This window comes from Lonchura striata, chromosome Z (genome assembly GCF_046129695.1).
Source record: "Lonchura striata isolate bLonStr1 chromosome Z, bLonStr1.mat, whole genome shotgun sequence".
In the NCBI taxonomy this organism is placed as follows: domain Eukaryota; kingdom Metazoa; phylum Chordata; class Aves; order Passeriformes; family Estrildidae; genus Lonchura; species Lonchura striata.
The window spans coordinates 3,026,374-3,046,880 of NC_134642.1; the positions used below are offsets into that span (position 1 = coordinate 3,026,374).

At 42.8% G+C, this 20,507-nt stretch overlaps 1 protein-coding gene across 3 annotated transcripts; it reads left to right on the forward strand.

The window, feature by feature from the left end:
- Positions 1 to 4,785: 4,785 nt before the first annotated feature.
- On the forward strand, positions 4,786 to 19,344 carry CLTA (clathrin light chain A). 3 transcript variants are annotated; one of them, XM_021533865.1, is made up of 7 exons: positions 4,786 to 5,059; positions 11,736 to 11,773; positions 13,672 to 13,789; positions 15,141 to 15,252; positions 16,600 to 16,653; positions 17,823 to 17,858; positions 18,901 to 19,344. In XM_021533865.1, exons 1-7 carry the CDS (start codon positions 4,849 to 4,851, stop codon positions 19,070 to 19,072), a joined length of 741 nt encoding a protein of 246 aa, XP_021389540.1. In that variant the 5' UTR covers positions 4,786 to 4,848; the 3' UTR covers positions 19,073 to 19,344. The 3 variants fall into 3 exon arrangements, with proteins under 3 accessions (XP_021389540.1, XP_021389541.1, XP_021389542.1); XM_021533866.1 differs by lacking the exon at positions 17,823 to 17,858; XM_021533867.3 differs by lacking the exons at positions 16,600 to 16,653; positions 17,823 to 17,858.
- Positions 19,345 to 20,507: the final 1,163 nt, after the last annotated feature.

Genomic DNA, 20,507 nt, shown 5'->3' on the forward strand with positions numbered 1-20,507 from the left:
TCATAAGTGAAAAGCTGGGAGTTTTTTCTAAATTCTGTCTATAGCTTGAAAATTGCTAGTCATCATCAGTCTGAGGAAACCTCTTAGCTGGTTTCAATGGTCACTGTGGGCTCTCACCTTCAGCTTGCTGCCAACTGTGGGCTCTTGTGCAGGGAGCTTCTAGTTAGAGAGGTTTCCTGAGAAGTGATTCATGTTCAGATGTCAGCTCTGTAATGCCTTTCTCATGTGCATACTTACAGAGTGTTGTAAGAACTTGCATTTCAATTTTTTTTCCTCTAACAACATCTGTTCTACTTATTATTTAATTTCTTAAATCAAAAACATTGTGAAAGAGTCAGAGAAATCCCACTATCCTGTTGCAATGACTTTCTTAATGTTGGAAGTGCAGAATTGTGAACCCATATTTTCATAAATTCTCAAAAACATATTTTTATACTACTTCTGAACCAAACCTCAGTATATATAGAAACTGGAATTAAATTTGATAATTTTTTTAAGAATTGAGAGAAGCAGAAAAATCCTGACACTCCTTTGTAGTTTTTTGCATTTTCATATTTCTATAAGGGTTTATTCTGCAATATTTCTGTAATAAACTCTTCTCCTCAGTGTGACATATCAACAAGCCACTATGGATGAATAACAAAGGGTATGCTACTCTTATGTTTTGTTCTACTCTCTGAGGAGTAACACCTGCTTTGGAAAAGGAGGTATCTTGACTTCTTATACAGGGTAAAAAAGCAGAAAAGTAATAATAGCTTTGTCAGTGCAAGAACACTTCATAGTGCATCTGAATGATAGATAACACAAAAATTTTTGAATTCATCATCAGAACAGATCTAATGGCTCACTGTATTTTCCTTTGCACCTAAAGCAGTAACATTCAGTTACTCATTCTGATAGAACACAGAAAATAATTTTCTTGGGCCATTTGAAAAATTGCTATTATGCTTATATTTCATATTCCTTAATCCCCATTCCGCTATTTTTAGACAAGCAAGTAACTGGATTTGCTTTTCATTTTAAATCTCAATGTCCTACTTGTGTTTGTGCCATCAGAAATCCCCCAAAGGGCTAAGAGGCAGTGGTAATGCAAAAAAAAAAAAAAAAGGAAATAACTAGTCAGTCATCCAACATTCACTAGTCATAGTTAAAGAGAAGTATCGCAATATTCCTTTATTACATATAAGGAAAGAAGAGTGATGAAAATGAATGTGGGAGTATCTTTTTAGAAGAACTTTTGGAACAAAATCAGCAAGTTTCTGTGAGAGCATGGCATACACTTCATGATGACATTTCATTTTTATCGTCTCCTGTTGTGATTTACGGGCTTGCTTACTGCTACCGTTTTTAATTTTTTAGCTTTCCCATGGCAGCTGGAGATTATTTAAAATAAATAACCTTGCTGTTTTTCTGTGAGAGACTAAATACAGGAAAGTCTAGCCTCCTGCCATACCATATTCTGAGTTTTCATAGGAATAACTAGGCACATGTTTTACTTGACTATATGAGGTGAAGGGAGCTCTCTGCCATACTATAGGAATTTACTTGTGCTTTTTTCCTCTAGCAAATTATATTGATGGGGGGAAAAGTGTAACTGAGCATGTGATTTATCTCTCCCATTAAATTAACATAGGAAACAACTGTCTTTCAGAGTTAAATTTTTCTCTGAATTTGGCCTCCTTCTGAAATATGTCTTAACCTTTGTGTGGGACTGTAACATAAGCCTGGATGGCATTACCTCTAACGTTTCATAAAAGATACACACAGACTTATAGGCAACATGTAAACGGAAATAAACAAGTACTTCTTGTAGCAGCTGCGCCAGCCTGAGGGCTGTCAGTGTCACTTTCTCCTTTTTTACAGAAATATTTTCCCCTCCCTCTCTGCTATACCAATAAACTACATGCATGGCCAGCAGGTCAAAGGAGGTGACTGTCCCTCTCTCTCCTCATGTGAGACCCCCACCTGGAGTACTGTACACTGTTCCAATGCCCTCAGTGTAAGAAAGACATGGAACTGTTGGAGCAAGGCCAGAGGAGGTTATGATGTTGGTAAGAGGACTGGAGCACCACCCCTAAAATGACAGACTGAGGAAGCTGGGTGTGTTCATCATGGAGAAGAAAAGGTTGTGCAACCTCCCACTATCTGAAGGGTACTACAGGGAAACTGGAGAGGGAGTCAGTGTCAGGAACTGTAGTGACAGGGTGAGGGATAATGGGTATAAACTGGAAGAGGGAAATTTAGGTATGATATGAGGAAGACATTATTTAGTCTACTGGCAGGGAGACACTGGAACAGGTTGCCCAGGGAGGTAGTGCATGTCCCAAACCTGGCAGTGTTGAAGCCAGGTTGGATAAGGCCTGGAACAATCTGCTCTAGTGGAAGATGTCCCTGCCCAAGGCAGCAAGGGCTGGGACTAGATGATCTCTTAGTCCATTCTAATCCCTTAACATTCTACAATTGTATGATTCTATCTGTGTTGTAAGCCAGATACAGGAACATTATGACAGTAACTGTCAAAAAAATTGAATCAGAAATCACTGCCCTTCCAATTAATATTTTGTCAACACATGATCAAGAGAACAAATGCTTCCTGAAGTTACACTGACTTCATTAATGTGTATAAATATCCAAAGTCAGGGGTGTCAAGAGCATGGAGCCAGGCTCTTCTTGGTGATGCCAGCTGCTAGGACACAAGACAACTGTCAAAAACTGATGCACAGTAAATTCCACTTGAACATGAGAAAGAGCTTTACTGTGTGGGTGACTGAGCATTGGAACAGATTGTCCAGAGATAGTGTGAAGTCTCCCTCACTGGATATATTCACGAACCATATAGACACAATCTTGTGCCAAATGATTTGGGATGACCCTGCTTAAGCAGGGAGGTTGAACCAGATGACACACTATGGTCCCCTACCAACACCTTCTGTGCTTCTGTGACTTAAGCTTCCCTGTGTCAGACACAGAGAGTGTCTGACACAGGGAAAGATGATTTCTTTCGCTCACACAACAGATATTTTGGACATATTCTGAGGGGTCGAATTTGTCTCTAAGTTGCTGATGGTCCCAGCGGAGTGCCTGTGCTTTGGCAGGCTGGCACGGGCAACCCCAGTCCAGTCACAGCCGGAGGGAGAGGATCCCAATGGAGTGGACCCAGAGGGAGAGGATCCCGTGGGAACAGACCCCGATGGAGCCGATCCTGCGGGAGCAGATCCTGAAGGAGCCGATCCTGCGGGAGCGGATCCTGATGGAGCAGATCCCGCAGGAGCGGACCCCGATGGAGCGGAGCCTGCAGGAGCGGATCCTGATGGAGCGGACCCCGTTGGAGCCGATCCCGATGGAGCGGAGCCGGCAGGAGCGGATCCCGATGGAGCGGAGCCCGTTGGAGCCGATCCCGATGGAGCGGAGCCGGCAGGAGCGGATCCCGATGGTGCGGACCCCGATGGAGCAGAGTGCGCATGAGCGGACCCCGATGGAGCGGATTCCGATGGAGCGGACTCTGATGGAGCGGATCCCGCGGGACCGGACCCCGATGGAGCCGATCCCGATGGAGCGGAGCCCGCAGGAGCGGATCCCGCGGGACCGCACCCCGATGGAACGGATCCCGATGGAGCAGAGCCCGCAGGAGCTGATCCCGATGGAGCGGATCCCGCGGGACCGGACCCCTGTGGAGCCGATACCGATGGAGCGGAGCCCACGGGGGCAGATCCCGATGGAGCGGATTCCGCGGGACCGGACCCTGATGGAGCGGATTCCGATAGAGCGGACTCTGATGGAGCGGACCCTGATGGAGCGGATCCCGCGGGAGCGGACCCCGATGGAGCCGATCCTGCGGGAGCGGATCCTGATGGAGCGGATCCCGCAGGAGCGGACCCCGATGGAGCGGAGCCCGCAGGAGCGGATCCCGATGGAGCCGATTCCGATGAAGCAGATCCCGATGGAGCGGACCCCGATGGAGCGGACCCCGATGGAGCGGATCCCGCAGGATCGGATCCCAATGGAGCGGACCCCGATGGAGCGGACCCCGATGGAGCGGACCCCGATGGAGCGGACTCCGATGGAGCGGACCCCGATGGAGCGGATCCCAATGGAGCGGACCCCGATGGAGCGGACCCCGATGGAGCGGACTCCGATGGAGCGGACCCCGATGGAGCGGACCCCGATGGAGCGGATCCCGCAGGATCGGATCCCGATGGAGCGGACCCCGATGGAGCGGACCCCGATGGAGCGGACCCCGATGGAGCGGATCCCGCAGGAGCGGATCCCAATGGAGCGGACCCCGATGGAGCGGACTCCGATGGAGCGGACCCCGATGGAGCGGACCCCGATGGAGCGGACCCCGATGGAGCGGAGCCCGCAGGATCGGATCCCGCAGGAGCGCATCCCGATGGAGCGGACTCCGATGGAGCAGAGCCCGCAGGATCGGACCCCGATGGAGCGGACTCCGATGGAGCAGAGCCCGCAGGATCGGATCCCGCAGGATCGGATCCCGCAGGAGCGGACCCCGATGGAGCGGATCCCACAGGATCGGACCCCGATGGAGCGGACTCCGATGGAGCGGAGCCCGCAGGATCGGATCCCGCAGGAGCGGACCCCGATGGAGCGGAGCCCGCCGGTACCACCCGGCGGTCCGGCCGCCGCGGCCGCGCCGCGCCCCGCCCGCTCGCTGCTCTCTGGGCGCTGATTGGCCCGCGCTCCGCAGGCCCCGCCACAGCCGTTCGCTTGATTGGGTTAGGCGGGCGATGCTCGGCGCTCATTGGCGCAGGCCGGGCGGCCCCGCCCCTTCCGCGCTGCCGCCCGGCGTAGGCGCGGTGCGGAGCCGCAGCCGCCTGCCCACCTTCACCCATGGCGGACATGGAGCTCTTCGGTGCCCAGCAGCCGCAGCAGCCGCCTGCCGGCAACGGGATGCCCGACGGTGGCGAGGAGGATCCCGCCGCCGCTTTCCTGGCGCAGCAGGAGAACGAGATCGCGGGCATCGAGAACGACGAGGGCTACGACATCCTGGAGAACGGCGAGGTGCCCCAGGCGCTGCAGGGTCCCGAGGGCCTCGGCGCGGGTACGCCCTGCTGGAGCGGCGGGCGGGGTGGGGCTGAGGGGTCCCGGGTCTCCTTTACCCTCGGGGCTTGGGGCTGAGGGGTCCCGGCTCCCCCTGACCCTCGGAGCTGAAGGGTTCCGGCTCCATTGACCCTCGGGGCTGGGGCTGAGGGGTCCCGGCTCCCCCTGACCGGCCCCGGCGGGACCCTGCCCCGAGCGGGCCCCGCTGCCCGGGGGTGGTCCTGGGGTGGGTCGGAGCCATCCTGGGTGCGCGGTGCCACCGGGGAGCGCCCTCCTGCTCCCTGGGGTACGGCTGGTGTCCGCTGAAGATGCCTAAGGAGTGCCCGTGTCCTAAGCGAGTGGCGCTGATCTCGGCTAATCCGGGAGCCTGTCTGAAGGGAGGCTTCTGGAAGCTGGATAAATCCGCCACTTGAGTTTCTGTCTTCGGCGGGGGTGATCTTAGGCTTTAAGCATAAGAGCAGTTAAGCTAATGTTTAATTTTACTAAACCTTTAGCCTTTGTTCCTTGGTAACCTTTGTACTTAATGTAGCAAACCCGACACTGCAGAACCCGCGTTTGGAGAAGGGTGGGAGCTGTGTGTTGAGGAGTGTGGGTTATAGCCTGATGGTGGCTAAAGTAGTCCAAAATAAGCACTTCTCCTTATGAAAGGTTTTAACTGAAGCCTGAGTAGAAAGGGGTTGATGTTACAACACTCTCAGAAGACTTTTCTGCTACTTGTCACCAGAGCCACAGGGGCATATTTGCTCTCATGTGACATCCGTTTGTCTTTGCAGTAGGATGCCACTCTCCTTCTAAGTTGAACTGCTCCCCAGTTCACTGTCGAAATATCTTTAGAATTAAGTCTTCATTTTACAACCTGGTTTCAGAAATTACTGGTGTATCTTATGTATGAGGGGACAGGTTTGTAGTATCTCAGTGAATAAAACTCATCTAGATAAACTGGGTAATGCAGACCTCCTGGTGCTTATTTAGAGGTAGCACTGCCCTTAACATCAGCTCACTCATAAAGTCAAAAACATATGGATCACATACTCCTGAAAAAAAGGTATTTACTGGGGACTATTTTGCCCAGCACAAGAACTTGAGGATAATTGTTATCAGAACACCATCCTGTTTTGGTATCATACATAATTTGACTTCCGTATTCTATGTATAGTGCAGAAACAGACACAATGGTCACTTCCCTTCTTACTTTCAGAATCTTTAGACAGATATCTTGCCTTACATGGGCTTTATGTTCCAAACAGACTCTGGAACATTAAAGTGGCTGTTTGAAAATGAATTTTGTTGGGAAATCTATCACTGACTTTTCCCACAATGTACTAGAACAACTAGAAGAGTATATTCTCTACATACATATAGTGCTGACTATTGCAAAGTGTTTTCTTGTTAAAAGGTTGATTTGTTCAATGCTTCTAGATTGGCTTGATATTTAAACGTAGTTCTTAAACTGCCTTTCAAGCTCTTTTTCTCAAGTCATGTAAGTTGACTTGTCATGAAGTGAAAAAGGGTTATTGGAGAACTTTAGGAAGAAGTTAATAAAATAATAAATACAATAATATGATCTAAAGATCTGGGAACTTTAAGCAGGAACTATATGTCATTTTGCTTTCTTTTATACACTGGGATTGCATTTATGCTCTGGCCTGTTAAATAGGTGTGGTAGATGATGCTTGTGGACTTTTAGTGGTCCTGTTTTTTAACAAAAAAAACAAAACATAACAAAAATCGATCTTTATTGACTGTCAGAGCCTGTACACTCTCTCCATGTTGAAAAGCACAGACTTCAGCCATGCAAAATGTAATGGTTCAGGCATGGTGACAAATAATCTAATGACTTTTGTTCCATTTATGTTAGACATTTCTTATCATCTGATCAGTACCTTAATAAATATCAGACAGTTGTAGTCTCTGGCATATTAGCTCATTAAACTCTTCTGTAATTGAATAGGTGGATGCAAGTTTCGTCTTGAAACAATGCAAGTTCTTATGTAAATCCTTAAGCATCATGACCAGGGATTTGTGGATTTACTTTTTTTAACCGTAACCTTTTCTGAACTCCTTATTTATTTACAGATCTATTGGATAAGTTCTTTCTAAATACTGGGAAAAAAGTAATGACTTGGGCAGCTCCCAACTGAAGTTTGAAGATCTTAAGTTGAGATGTAATGACAAGCAGTCATCAGCTTCTTGAAATACACTTTTGAGAACTATAGTGTTTCATCAACACTCTTTCCATTTCAGTCTCTTGGTAAATAATTAGACAAATATATGGACAGAAGTGAGCTTCATGAATTGAAAAGATCAATTTTTAGAATTTTGTTAATTGTTGTAATGGTGGAAACTGGGTGAGTATGGGGGAATGGTGGAACGTTGCCAGGCTTGTGCCTCTCACACAGCATAATTTCATGTTGCCATGATCATGGTGGCAATACTGATCCAGGCCTGATCCAGTAGGCCATTCATTATGTAAACAGCCATGTCATTCAAGCTGCCTGAGCATGCAAAAAACTAATCTTATTTCCCTTGGAAGGCGAATAATCCCTGCTTCAGAAGGCAGAGAGTACTGCATAAATCAAGTAATACAATGCTGTTGCCTAGGTATGGGTAATGTGATGTCTTATGACATTTCTTTTTCAGTGATGAATCAATGTCCGTGTATTTGCAGTGGGATTCTGACAATAGGATGTCTTGAAGTTGTATTGGTTCACTTACTGTGTTCTCTGAGCAAGAAAGTGTTAAGGGGAAATGTGTAGTTTCTAGATCCTGTAAGCCAATACAAATTGTCATGGCAGTTTGTTGAGCAGCTTCTTGTGGGGCATTTCATTCAGAGGCAAGCAGTTATGTATGTTAACAAGTGTGCAAAACACAAGTTTAATGCAGGCTGACTAGTCTCAAACATTACTTTCACATTTTCACTCTCTGTAAGTTTTATATGAACTTAATTATATGACTGATGAACTTTATATGATTGAACTATATTTGTCTTCAAAAGATGTTCATGAGCCTCTAGCAATTAAGAAAATTAATTGTGTCTGGTGGTTTGTCTAGGTATTTCATTTAATAGCCTTTCAGGAACTGAGTCAGGAACTGAGTATAAATTTGCTTCAAAATAGTTTAGGAAAGAATTGATTCCTCCCATCTCTGTAGTTAGCACCACAGACAGAAAGATTTCTTGTCTGTGACAATTGATTTTTTTCTTAATTGTTTGAACACCTATTGATCTGGGTTTTGCTATGCAATCAACATCTGAGGCTTCAGAGCCCCATAAGACAGCACTGAGAAAAGCATGATAGAGGAATGATATCTGTCTACTTGTGTTAGTGATTCTGCATTATTATGAAATCAGGACAGAAAAATCTATATTTTTTTATTTTCAAGAGAATACTAGCGGAAATGTACAGAAGGTGGAAATTACAGAAGCTGTTCTATTGGAAAATTATAGAACCTATTGCAGGTGTGTTTTAATTCTAGCCTATTGATTGTATTGAAAATGAGGGAACTAATGGATTTTGATAGGACAGCAGATTAAACTAAAACAACTGGAAAGAAGCACTCTTCCTGAGCTGCTTGCTTTTATTTTACACACAGGTGCAAGACTAAGTTGTGGCTAGAAAAATTGTTTATTCTCTAGGTTCTTGCATAACTATGTAAACAAAAGTTTTGTGAAAGATTCTTTCTTATCATGTTATGGGTTAGAGGTAGGTAAAAGGAAAACATGACTGTGCCTAAAAGAAAAAGGATGGTAAACTAGGCCTTGAGTGGTGAAGTTACTTAACTTTATGTCAGAATATATGAAACTTTTATGTTCTTCTGTCACTTTAGCTAGAGGTGTTAGCTCATTGAATGTAGCTGTACTTAGAGTACTTATTATTTAAAAGAGATGCTGAAGGTAACTCATTAAAAATACTTCTACTTTAAAAGAGTATCAGAAAAATGTTTCAGTGTACTGCAAACCCCTGCCTCTGACGTTTGAGATAAGTCCTCTTTTGCATTGATAATAAGACTTTAGAGAGGCTGGTGAACAAGGCTAAGCTAACTTCTTTTTAGTCCAGCTGGTACTGAATGGTAATAAATGACAGAAGCAGCCTTCAGAATAGGTGATCATCATTGTGATAAACCTCTGAGGCCATATATTCACTTCTAGAACTTCTAGAAAGTGACAAAATGGGTTTTGTATTTATCTTCCAACTACCCAGCCTTTTCTTTTGTAAGCTGTAGTAAATGTGGAGGGCATTAATGCAACCTTTCTATTTCTGGCAAGCTTGGGTGTTGTATCTCCTGTAAATGCGAGGCAGCTGATATGACTTATCCTCTCCAGACTCTTCCAGACTCTAAAAACTATCTGTGTTGCTGTATGAATGTTCATTATTACCATATTGTCAGCATGTGTTGCAGAACTGTAGATGTTTATATGTGTTCATTGCAAGAGTTTATCTTAAGTTCAAAAGCTAACAACAAGGAGTATGGTTCATTGCTAACTGAGATGGTTCTAAATATGTGGATTTTAACTTCAGGAGATACAGTACTATGATAGAATTGGATGGATTTTGAAAACTTTAGAGGGGTTTCATTGTTCATGGCTGCTAAGAATGTTATGATGGTGCTATCAGTATTTAAGCTTTTTCTGTGGGAAGCTTATGAAATTGCATGTTTCTGTGAACAGAAAAACCTGATACACAATTGATTATTGATGTGAAAGCTGACAGACAGGTAGTTTTTCTATACTTGATACTTAGTTATACAAGCATGAAGACTGGAGAGCTGAAATGAAGAAATGCTTGACTATTGGTCTTGTTCCAGTTAGGACACTTCTATTGGCATATGACAGCATGATGGTACAATTCTGCTTCCTCTTTTGCTTGTGATAAGCTCAGTCAGCATGCTGACTCTGCAGCTTAATTGCAAGTTCTAGGGAGCTCAGAACAGATGGGAAATTTGTTGTAATCCTGATAATGCTTGTAGCCTGGGTGCCCTCTGGAAACACTTAGTTCAGTGTCTGTTAGTATCTGTTTCTGTGTAGAAAAATGGCCCTTAGACAAACCTATGTGTTTGTTTCATCAGGCACAGCCTTAGACAATGATGTTGTTACTTTTACCTGTCAGCCTGGGTAGTGAAGACCATAGTGGATGTGTTTTCCTGTCAATGGTGTGACAAGAAAATCATATTATCACTGTTCTTGGAAGCATCCTCAACATTTATGAGCCATTTCACCCAGTGGGTCTTTATAAAGGCCTCCTGTACCTTGCAAAGGAGTAGGAATCTGACAAAGTAACAACCATCTCTCACTTATGGGAATCTAGTTATAAAATATCTGAAATATATAAAATATAAAATATATAATATATAAAATATATAAAATATAAATATAAATATAAATATAAATATAAAATATAAAATATATAAAATATAACTGAAAAGCTATTTTTTCTTAATCTCAATCTTCCCATGCAAAAGTTAGTACCTATGTTCTTGGGGATTAGTATCCTCCAACTTAACTACTGTTCTTGAACTGATGAATTTACAGTCCTCTACATAACACAGTTAATGATTGCTCTTCAGGGCTCAGAGATAAAGACCTAAAACACTTGCCTAGCTCACTGATAAAGGAGTTTAAAGAACTTCCTGTGTGCCATTCTCTAGAGCTATGAGACTGGTGCATACCTAGCCACAAACAAGAGGATACAACACAGTAACTTGCTGAGTTTTGGGACAGTCAGCTATCAGTTTTTAAGAAGGTGGTGGAAAATAACCTTTTGATAAGATTTTTCTGCTTACTCTTTGGTACAGTCACTTCTCTGACTGAGGGGTGTATTATGGTGGAAACACTTTTGTGTGAGAGATTTATTCATGGTGGTATGAGTAACATGACTACTTGGTATAGCACGCAGACAGATGTTACGTGGCACTGCTCCAGAGAGATGCCCTGCTGAGATTTAGCAAAAAAATCCTGTCCTGAAAATCTTGGTTTATTTTGTATAGTCCAGAGATATAAATAGTTTCAAAAACTTAAAAGTTTGACTCACAAACTTTTTTATTATTTTATTATTTGTTTTATTTATTTTATTATTTGTTCCCTACGGCTGTATTGCCACTGTCCCTTTAGGGATAATAATGCTGCAACTGAAGTAGAAGCTCTCAAGCATGTCATCACAGATGGTAGCAGAAAAATGACTTTGCTAGGAATTTTAGCTCTATCTATGAGTTAATTAGGAGTTAACAACACTAGGATAAGAATTACCAGTTGTTGGCTGCAGCATTGTTAATCTTCCAGGTAGACACTAAAAAACTGGTAGTCGTCCTTCTTAACTTCAAAAGTTGTGTAGTAGTCAGCTTCTAAGAGAGGGAGGACAGAGTGGGAGTAGCATTAGAACACAGTCTGTAGCAGCTTCTCACCAGTATCAGCTCTGCTTTTTATGTTGTTAGAAGCAATATCTCATGATGAAGAAATGACCTTGTATTTCTGGTTCTGCAGAACGATGGCTCACTTGGTTTTTCATGCCTGTCCAAAAAAGTGCAGGGACAAGGAAGTGTCCCTGCAGGGTATCAAATAACATTCACTTTCACAACTCCTACATTTTACCTCCTTTAGTAAAGCTTCCTATATAAGATACAGAAATCAGTAACTCTGGCTGTTCTATGTTTCTCAAATGACTAAACAAATCACCTCTTTACAGATGCTGTTCATGGAGTGGTTAATGGGGATATCTATCAGGTAAGATAGAAGTATTCTGTACTTAGAATGTGCTGTTCTACTCTGACAACTTTATCTTAATATAGACTAATACTTCCCATTTCTTTAAAGTAATTGTAGTAGTTTTGTCTTGTATCTGAGGATGGTCTTCTATACTGGTAGCTCATCTAATGGAGTTATCAGTCTTCTCAATTATGCCCATCCTCTGAACTTAGATGCCACTTAAAGCAGCAGTTCATTTTGAAATGTGGCTTAGCAGTACATAAGCACTGTAAAGCTGACTGTCAGGCTCTGTGATACAACTTTACATTGGCTTGCACTGGCTGCTAAGCTCTGATTACCTAGTTTAAAGAAGAAAGTGTGTTCTGATTACCTAGTTTAAAGAAGAGTTTTCAGATTTGCTTGCTCTTTAAAGATAATTCATGCATCCTGGTTTTCTTATCAAGATAGTCTTACGAGGAATGGACTGAAAGCATACATTCCTACTGACATGAAGACATGAAGTTGCATGAAATTAAGCTGATGGCTAAAAAGCTCAATCACAGTGTGAAAAAGCATGTTAGACAGCCATGGTAATGACAAAAGGAGGAGATACCTGCTTTATTGGTGTCAGGGAGGAATGAGGCATGCTAAGGCAAACACTTTGTTGTAATTGAATTTCACACCAGTTTGTCAATGTCATCATTGCCTGGTGTCACAGTTGGTTCGTTAGCCTGATTAAATGAATACTTGGGAAAGAAGCAACATGTGAGCAATGTACTTCTCCTTAGAGTTTTAAGTGACTGCTGAGCTTTGTGGAGACACAAACAGCTTTCACTGCTGCTGGCATTCTTGTATCAGCATTACTGTAAGATTGATGGGACAACCTGTATTTTACAGGCCCTTTGTGCTTCCTTGTACAACAGAAGGTAGACTTCCCTCTTTAGATACCTTGATTTTGTATTTGGAATTCTAAGAGATCAGTTGATTTTGTTGACAGAGCTTCCTCTCAATCAGAAAGAAGAGGCTAAATGGGCTATACATAACTTAGGTTTTAGCTACCTGTAACTAGCTGGCCCTGCAGCTGGCCAGTTGATTTTGCTTTGGATGAAATGTGAAGCCTGGTGGTGTCGCACCAGCCTAGCCTTTTCTCTTTGCATTATTCCTTCATTGAGGGCTACAGAAGTCCAGAGAGGGGCAAGGTACAGGCAAATCTGTGGTCAGCTGCAATCAACCTGGTACTCTTAGAAGTGTTTCTTAACTCTGGTAGGGGTAGGATGAAGCAATAGAAGTTGTTAAACTTAGAGTATCTTCTGTAGCAAATACCACAATATTAATTAGCTTTGTAAATCTGGTGTATTAATGTTAGCCCTATTAATTTCAAGTCTTTGAGATGTTACATTGTGAAAAGGATGCTAGTACTCTCACTGTTCTGGTGATTAAATATTGAAATGCATTATAAGTGGCACACATCGATCCAAATTTTGTAATGTGGTATGGTAATGTCTCTTGAAGTAGACAAATAAGCTGCAAAGAATGTTTTGTACTCTTGTGCACAAAACCATAGAGAAAATTGCTTTCTCAGTAAATATTTAAGGTGAGATGAACTCAGAGAATATCTGGCCTACAGCTGTGTAGTGAGGTGCTAGGCATTGTCTTCTGTGTTCTGCAGGCTTAGTGTTCTGGCACTAAGTTTTTGTGGCACTGTATTTCCAGTTGTCTTGAATTTTTGTTTGATCTCTGATTTCTGGAGGAAACCCTGTGTTAATTTCCTTTGATTCTGTTGTAAGCTGTAGTAAGATGTTTTCAATAGTGGAAATGCATTGTAACATCAAATTAGTTGGCTCAGTTCAAATAGAGTTTAATTTTATATAGCTGGCAGGCAGTTATCTGAAATTGCTTGTTATGCACAAATGACTTTACTATTCCTTTTCTCCAAGGAGAGTAATGGTCCCACAGACTGCTATTCTGCCATCTCCCAAGCAGATCGACTGCAATCAGAACCAGAAAGTATTCGTAAGTGGAGAGAGAAGCAAAAGGAGCGCCTGGAGCAACTTGGTAAGCATGGTATTTATTGAGTAACCTAATGTCAGCTTCTCTCAGGCTGAGAGAGGTCAGGGTGTTCTACCTGGGGAAGAGAAGGCTCTGGGGTAACCTTAGAGCTGCCTTCCAGTACCTAAAGGGGATCTGCAGAAGAGCTGGAGAAGGAATTTTTACAAGGGTGTGTAGTTTACAAGGGGCAATGGCTTTAAAAAGAAAGAGGGTAGATTTGGATTAGTCATTAGGAAAAAATTCTTTATGGTGAGGGTAATGAGGCACTGGCACAGGCTGCCCAGAGAAGCTGTGGATGCTCCGTCCCAGGCTGAATGGGGTCTTTGAGCAGTCTGGTCTAATGAAAAGTGTCTGTGCCCACAGCAGAGGAGGCGGAACTGTGTGATTTTAAAGGCCTCTTCCAACTCAAGCCATTCTATGATTCTTAAGCAGTAGAATTCTGAACCATGATACTGCCTCTTCAAAGTCTTAACATGCTTCCTGAGTTCAGGGAGCAAGCCTGGATAAGTCTTGTAGTAAGCAGACTTAAGACTGGTGTGGGAGTCAGCAAGCAAGTGGCTTTCTGAACCTTTACTTACAGATGAGCTGACAGAAAATGAAAAGGTTTTTTAAGCTTTGATGATAATAAATACTGCAGGCAATAGTAGTTTATCTCAAGGGATAAAGGTTTTTCATTTTGTAATTGCTAAGGCCATCTGTTGTCACATGGATCTTAATCTAATTACTAAATTAAGAAAGTAATGGATTATTAACTAAACTAAATACAGCTATCAAATGCAGTGGTACCTACCCATAGACAGTGTCTAAGGGACTACACACTGGTGTGCTTCCCACTTATATGGTCAGGGAGCCTTTGCTTGAAATTGTTAGGACAGAAACTTCTGTAAAATGTAATTCTGGATAGAGTTGACCGTTTTACTCCTCTTTTGTATTAGTTACAGCAGATGAGGTTGTCCTGAGCTGGAGGCTGTGTGTAAAAGTATGTGGAGTGCCAGGTTCCTTCACTTGGTTTAAGCATAGAGGATTTACTAAGCTTGTTCTGGCACTGGCATAGCAAGGTGACTATTTCTGGTTTGAGCAGTTTGCAGACCTACAGATTTACTGAATCTGGACTACTCTGCAAAATGCCTGTCCTAAACTGAAGTGGACTGTCCCAGTTACGCAGCACGGGAATCCTTTGAATGTTCGTAGTATTTAGAGTTCTCACAGTGTAAATCAGGAAATCTTCTAACCCTTACCTGAGTTGATGAACTAGAGTACACCCTGAACTAGAGTACACCCTAAACTATCAGTTGAAATGTTTGCAAGATGCATTTGAATACAAACGTGACTGACAAAGCAATTCTTAAATCTTCAGATGCAAACTCACGAAAGCAGGAAGCAGAATGGAAAGAGAAAGCCATAAAAGAGTTGGAAGAGTGGTATGCAAGGCAAGATGAAAAGCTTGAGAAAACAAAAGCCAGTAACAGGTAAAGTTTTTCCAGCCATCAGGAGAGTTATGAAAATAATTAGGAAGGGAGGTTAGAATACTTTTTCTATGTCCTAAGGCAATAGTCCTTCAGATCATTAAAGTAAACACTCCTACTACCTACCTTTTTTCCTTAGATAATCTAGATTAAATATCCAGGAAGCATTAAGATGATGGTCAGGTATTACTGAAGATTCCTTAGGACATGAAGCTTGAACAGGGCCAGAAAATATTTTACTCTACCTGCTTGTTGTCATACTCCCAGCTGCACAGGTCTTCAATGTCTGCAGTTACCTACCCTGAGACTAGCATTCTTACTTGCTTACTTTAGAACCTATGGAAGTGGCATTCTAATTAATCTTTGCTGCAGGTCATTTTATTAAATATCTTAAAATCTTTTGCTGCTTTTTTTGGAAGCAGTTCAGAAATAAACATGACTCAGTTCTGCTAGTGAAAAACTAAATGCTGACTGTGTCTGTGGTGGTTTGAATGGTCTAATTATTTGTCCTGTGGTAGAAAGTGATAACTCAGTTGCTGGAATAGTAAGCTCTTACACTTTCTTAGAACTTCCCTGTGGAATTTTGACTTCAAGCTAGGTGATGGTAAAAGTGATGGAACAGACCCACTGCTTCTTAAATCCCCACTTCATTTTGTGCAGGTAATCATCAAGACTGCTTTATATTTTGGAAACTCACAGGGTTCAAGATGAACTGCTGCTTTGTTCATTTTGTTGGTGTTTTTTTGTTAGTTTGTTTTTTTGAAAGACTGCTTTTCTTATCAAAATGGCCATCAGGTTTGTCTTTTTAAAATAAAATCCTAGGTAGACTACTCTTCTTTCTAAATTTCAGAATTATGGATTTGCCGCTTCCATTCACTGAGGAATTCACTACCTTTTGGTTGAGTGAAGAAAGGGAAACAGGATTAGTAGTGTCCTAATTGGTGGCCAGAATTCATGATACCCTCATAGCTTTATTATGGCCAGTGTTTGAGTGCAGGATATGGAGTCTGGAGCAGAGCTCATTAAATAGGTGTTGCACAGAAGTGTTTGGCATTCTCATCACCCTGGTGAGATCCCTTGCCTGATGGTAGTTTCTGTCCTCTGGGAGTAGTCTAATGCTAACACTAGCAGACCCAGACTTCTAGGATATAGCAGAATTTCCGTGTTGCCCCTCTGACCAATGGCTTGATTGATCCATTCCATGTGGTAACTGCTTTCCTGTTACAGTAAGTCTAGGTGATGCAAGGTTAATGTGCTTGTTAAAACTGCCTGCAGCTGTGTTCCGTACTTCTCATCCTTATCTCTTTTCTCCTGCCTGCTTGCCTGCCTGTTGGACTACTTGCTACCTAGGGTGGCAGATGAAGCTTTCTACAAACAACCCTTCGCTGACGTGATTGGTTATGTGTATGTTGCTTAACTACTAATTCTGTTTGCTAGTCAACATGATAATAAGCAGGATTAGAAATAGTGCTGACTGTCTGAAGGTGCCTTCTGAATATTTACTTTTTGGACCACTTCTTGTCTGGAGTATTAAGTGCAGTTTTCCTGTATGCACTGCACAAATCCTAGCACTTTCAGATTAAGTCATGTAGTGTACATAGCACTGGAATTATGGTAATGACTTCAGTACTCTTTAGACCTGAGGGTTTACAGTTGTTTCCAGGCCAGTGAACATTGTGAGATGCTTTGTTGGGGGTGTGGGTTAGTGCCTGCAGTTTCAAATGGGTGCTGTATTTAGTCCTTCCACAGAGAAGCAGTGTTTAACTGTGTAATAGGCAGTGACAACCTGCTTTGCGTACTTATCAGAAAAATACTTAAGCAATGCTTGCATATAAAAGTTCACAAGCCAAGGAAGGTAGAAAGGCATTGCCTGACATGAATCAGGGTAGAAAATATGCATGCATGTAGAAATAGGAGGCTGTTAGAGAACAGATAGAAAGTACAAGAAGGTGGCATTGGGGGAAATCAATGTAAACTGCTGGGAAGACATTAGGAGCAGTGTAGATGTTTTGCCAGGCTTAATAGGTCAGTGACAACAGAGCTGTGACTTTCAAGCCCCAGGGAGTATGCTAGTTTCTGAGGGGTAGAAGGATTGCAATGTTCATTGGCTTGATCATGTATTTTAATTTCTTCCCTTAATTTGTAGACTTGAATTGAAAGATGGACATGTCACAGATTCTAAGGTGACACCTTTAGAAGGTGTATTGGTGAGCCGTGTTGTGGCTTTGAATGCATTAATATTGAAGGTTTGGTGTGAAATTCACAGCTAACTGTAGGGAGATGTAAACCAAGACTTGTGAAATGATGGATTTACAGGTGGTGTTTAATTTTTCTGAAATCTCCTGGAGTTGGTTTTGTTAGATTTTTTTTCAATAAAACCCTTATTGTTATATGTCCAATGCAAATGTGCAGTGTAAGTGCTGCCTAATAAAACTGGCTGCCTGTTTCCTGAATGTAGGCTAAGCTACTAGTGCATGTTCAGCCAGCTAATCATCTGCATTAAACTCATTCTCATTTTCTATATCTGACTTAAACTTTCTCTCCTTGTTTCTTTTCTTCTCTTCACCTTTAAGCACAAACATAAATCATCCTTGCTACAGCCTAGAACAGTTAAGTAAAAAAATCTTCACTGCCCCTTAAAAGTGTCATGTCACATAAAGTAGCAGTGTTGTAGTGATCCTTGTCTTCAGTGGTGTCTGTAACCTTATCATCCCTGTGAATAGTGCTGAACCCTCATGAGAGAGTCATTTTCACTGCTTTCTCTGTATTGCTTGTTGTTGTAGATGGATTTGGTTTGATCCTTTGATGCTTACTGCTTCTGCACTCAGGCAGCTACCAGGGCCCCACAGTTCATGTAAACTAGATGCTGGAGTGTTATCCCTGCATTGAAGCAGTTCTATTGGCAGTATAGAAAAGCCAAAATAATACAGCTGGGACGCCACTGGCACTATCCAGTATATAATGTACAAAGCCTTCTTAGAGTATCCTTAGGGTGAGAGCAGGGGAAGTATGTTTGTTCTGTGAGGGGACCTCAAATAAGTCATCTCCTCTGCCAAGAAACACTGTAGTCTATTTCACTCACAAGCATGGGATTCCTGCCTTAAATTCCTTATGATTCATGCTGCTTCACTACAGCATTGGGAATCATCAGCAGATAGTTTTATGATGGCCTGTAGGCCTTGGGGCTGATTTAAATCCTCAAATGGCATTTGTTAAAGACATGCTTGCAGGCTGTTGTAAATTTCCAGTTGGCAAATGTCCAGTATGAGCCATAAGTGGCAGAGGCTTAAGTTAAGACCTGGGCATTTCTCCATAAATAAAATGCCTACATAGAAGTGCCTTAATTCCTACAAGCTTGTGTGGCGACTCCTTAGGCAAAGACTCAATAAGTATTCTTAAAACCAAACACCTGTATTCCAACATTTTACACAATCCTCTGCGATCCTCTGCACTGCTTGTGCATAGCATAGTACTGCAGTCTACTTTCATCTCCAGGATTGGGGCAGTGGGAGCTTATGTGGCCATAATGTCCACAAGCAGCTGTCAGGTCACATTTCTTACAAAACATGCTGGAAGAAACTGCATCCTGTAGGAGGGTAGGAGTGCCTTTTATGCTGGGCATTAACACGAGGTGCATTGCATTGCTTTTAGGGCAGCTGAAGAAGCCTTTGTGAATGATGCAGAAGAAGTTTTTCCGGGCACTGAGTGGGAACGTGTGGCTCAGCTCTGTGACTTTAATCCCAAGTCTAGTAAGCAGGCAAAAGATGTGTCCCGCATGCGCTCAGTCCTCATCTCACTCAAGCAGGCTCCACTGGTTCGCTGAAGCAAAGCTGGATGGAGACACTACAAATGCAATATCTTAACCTTACTCAGAGAAGCTATGTTTGCAGTAATTTGATTAATTGTTTCAATGTGTATTTTTGGACCACATCATGATGTATCTAGAGGTGATCATTGTTTGATTGCATGTTCTTCCTGGTGTTTTCTTTCTGTGTCTGAAATGGGAGAACCTCCAAAACTACAGTCTCTGTGCTTTGTGCACTTGAGGTGTCACTTCCTACATTACTGATATTAAAGATCTGTTAAACAGCAAAATGTGTTGATTGTGAATGAATTGAGAAGGTCTCCTGCTTCCTTTTCACAGAGAGTGTTTGAATTAAGTATGAGGAAACATTTTTCTTGATTGCTAGTGATTTCACCTTGCTGGTGAATGTCCAGCCAGCAGTGCTTCTGGTCTCTGCAAGGCTGTCCTCCTTGTTTCTTTAAGCTTTCTTAAAGCTCTTGAGGGTTTAGTTAAAAAACTTCTCCCCTATCCAATTTATCACACTAGACAGCAGCTCAAGAAAACTTAAACAGCGGGCTTGTTAAGGGGCTTATCTTGCTTCTAGTGGGACTGAGGATGCTGCCTTCTGCAGGTAAGTAGTTCTGTATAATTTTCTGCTGTCACTCTGGCTGCCTCTCTGAGGCTCAACACACAGGAGAGGGCACTGTGCAGTTAAGACCTTTGGTATTTTACTGCTTATTGTGTTCCACGAGCTTTTCAACGCTGTCTTCATATGCAAAGATCTGTGGTATAGAGGCTGTTTGGATGTTTTTGAACTGTGTGCTTGTCTTCACTGACCTTTGCAGACACTTCCTCCCGCTAGGTTGTGAACTGAAGAGCTGGAGAGCAAGAGAAGGGAAGACTTGCTCTCACTGCTGCTCATCTCTAGGTTGGAGCTCTGTCTACCAAGGTGGTTGAATCTGAATCAAACTGATCTAGAAAATCTCTGTTCTGTTTCCTTTGCTCACCCAGCAGTCACAGGAGCTGTATTCTAGCCTTGTTCTGCTAAACCTTACCATAGCTGTCTTATTCTCTAAAACTAATCTGTTCAATCTCTTACCTTATGTCACCATGTTCATCAAAGACACAATATCTTAACCACTGTGCAGACTAATTGCTTTAATACCTTTTATGTACAAGCTGGAGGGTTATTCCAGGCAGTTTGAAAAGGGTTGCAGATGCAGACTATGATGGACCAAGGCTCAGGATGTTACTGCACAGCAGCTGTGTCCCTTTGATGGGTAAGGCAGTCAATAAATGGTTTCCAGCTGGGCTGCAGTTGTTAAACTGTACCTTGCTGTTGTCTGTAATGACTGGACCTAGTCTCATGTTTTCAAGTGCATTCACACACTGCTGATGGGTGGTGATGAGAATGATAGTAGCTTACAAGTCTGAAAGCTTGATTCCATGGAAGATTAAGGCAAGATATCTTCTG

Excerpts from the sequence above, each read along its gene's own strand:
- CLTA (XM_021533865.1), top strand. The coding sequence starts at position 4,849 with ATGGCGGACATGGAGCTCTTCGGTGCCCAGCAGCCGCAGCAGCCGCCT. Across the intron at positions 5,060-11,735 it reads TCCCGAGGGCCTCGGCGCGG|ATGCTGTTCATGGAGTGGTT; the intron begins GTACGCCCTGCT and ends ACCTCTTTACAG. Across the intron at positions 16,654-17,822 it reads GCTGACGTGATTGGTTATGT|CACAAACATAAATCATCCTT; the intron begins GTATGTTGCTTA and ends TTCACCTTTAAG.